The following is a 1,982-nucleotide window of genomic DNA, read 5'->3' as shown; positions in this document are numbered from 1 at the left end:
GAAGCCATAGGACACCAGGATGATGCTGAGGGAGTTGCACAGGTTGAAGCCAGCTGATATGAACATGGCGTGCTCTTTGATGAAAGTATCAGAGCAGGAAAGCTTAATCAGGGGCGGGTCAGCACAGTAGAAGTGGTTGATGACATTGGATCTGCAGAAGTTCAAGCGAAAGGTCAGGATGGCCTGGAGCAGCCCATCTAAGAAGCCATAGACATAAGGAAATGTGGCCAGACAGATGCAGGTACGTCTGGACATTTTCATACTGTAGTGCAGAGGGCTACATATGGCCACGTAGCGGTCATAGGCCATTGCCGCTAGCATGTAATACTCAGTGAGGAGAAGTGCAATGAAAATGTAACATTGTGTAAAGCAGCCAACAAAGGTGATGGTCTTCTTTTCTGATAAGAAATTAGTCAACATCTGTGGGGTTGCGTTTGAGATGTAGCACAAGTCTACAAAAGCCGAATTAGTGAGGAAGAAGTACATGGGTGTGTGGAGGCGAGAGTCCAGTCTGATCAACAGTATCATGCCCAGGTTGCCCAAGAGGGTGACAAGGTATACAACCAGAAACAGCACAAAGAGGGGGAGTTGGAGTTCAGGGCAGTCTGTGAGACCAAGAAGAATGAATTCCATTATTGCACTGTCATTGGTGATGGACATTTTCTGAGCCTGGACCTGCATTGGAAACAATGGAAATAAAGCAGACAGGAAGTCACAAATTATATGTCTGACTATTGAAATGATTTTTCTCAAAACCTCCTCTGTATGTCATTCAAAATGAATATTACCATAAACAAATTTTTACTTAAACTAAGCCATTATTTCATTTGTATTTGTATTGAATTACTCTTTTATTTTTCTCTGTCTCCCTACAGTTACAACGTTAGCTATACCTATAGATAACTATACTTAATATCTTTTCCATGTATGTAACTGAACTATATGTCCCCTTTCTGCCTGTGAAAGGACACAGGTCTGAACAAACTGACTCCATGACAGGGTTTAAGTTTCCACTCTAACCTTAAAGGCCTAAGTTTCAGTTTCCCCAAAACTATCAGGCAGTTACACATTGCCCAAAGCAGGAGAGACCACCCTTGTAACACCCATCAGGAAAGGCCGGCTACCACTTTCCACATTCCTAAGGATGAGGATTATAGATAGTACTCAGTTGCCTAATGCTAAAATTAACCCGTTAGTCACCAGATGAAGCCCTGGGTCTGCTCTGTAATTGATTAATTTCAAAGATATTTTAAATGTTGAGATTGGGTCCCGCCAAAAGTTACAAACACTCTGGACAATGTGTATGGTTAAAATTGTTGCCAGTGCTGTTATAGAATAATGATTGGATCACTGTACCTATGTCACAATTTTTTGTAACACTTCCTTCCCAAACCCCATAAAAACCCTGCTTAGCCCTTGTTCAGGGCTCTCAGCACGGATCCACTGCATTGGTGAAAACTGGGAGCCCAAGCTTAAGCCAAAGTAAAAGGCTCTTTGTTTGTTCATGCGTGATTAAGTCTTCCTGGTGGTCTCTGGTCTTCCGGGATATTGTGATCTGGATATAAACCTGTAATATTTTCTCGAAGTGTACTTATCCTATAAGGTGCAGTATGCCTTGTGCATCCAAAACAACCTACATCCCTCTACTTCACTCTGTACCACATTTTATCACCTTTCTGTATCTAATTTCCCCTTCTCATACATTCCTTCCTTGGGACAGATATAAAGTCCAGCTCATTATCGAGCTGTGACTTTTTAGCACATACTGAATTTTAGGAAAGAAAAGAAAAAAAATAGTGTAGACATGAAAAATGGACTCCTTACACATGTCTTACTCATCTCTGTATCCCATTGGAGATTGTTGTGATGTCACATCCTCAGAAGAATTAAGAGCTTTTTGAATTTTAGTATACAAAACAATTTTTGGAAGGCTTCTTAATCAAGAAAAGTCACAGGAAGTTTGTGAAAGGTACTCTCATGTG

At 41.0% G+C, this 1,982-nt stretch overlaps 1 protein-coding gene across 1 annotated transcript in view; it reads right to left on the bottom strand.

Moving 5' to 3' along the window:
• Positions 1-660, bottom strand: part of LOC115306836 (olfactory receptor 5M11-like) — a 1,244-nt gene extending 584 nt beyond the window's left edge. The window contains exon 1 of the mRNA XM_029957401.1: positions 184-660. Coding sequence (XP_029813261.1) covers positions 184-660 — 477 coding nt within the window. The remainder of the gene's footprint in view (positions 1-183) is intronic.
• Positions 661-1,982: the final 1,322 nt, after the last annotated feature.

This window comes from Suricata suricatta, chromosome 11, assembly GCF_006229205.1.
Source record: "Suricata suricatta isolate VVHF042 chromosome 11, meerkat_22Aug2017_6uvM2_HiC, whole genome shotgun sequence".
Classification (NCBI taxonomy): Eukaryota; Metazoa; Chordata; class Mammalia; order Carnivora; family Herpestidae; genus Suricata; species Suricata suricatta.
The sequence above is the reverse complement of the archived record's forward strand: the minus strand, read 5'-3'. Positions and strand labels throughout refer to the sequence as shown.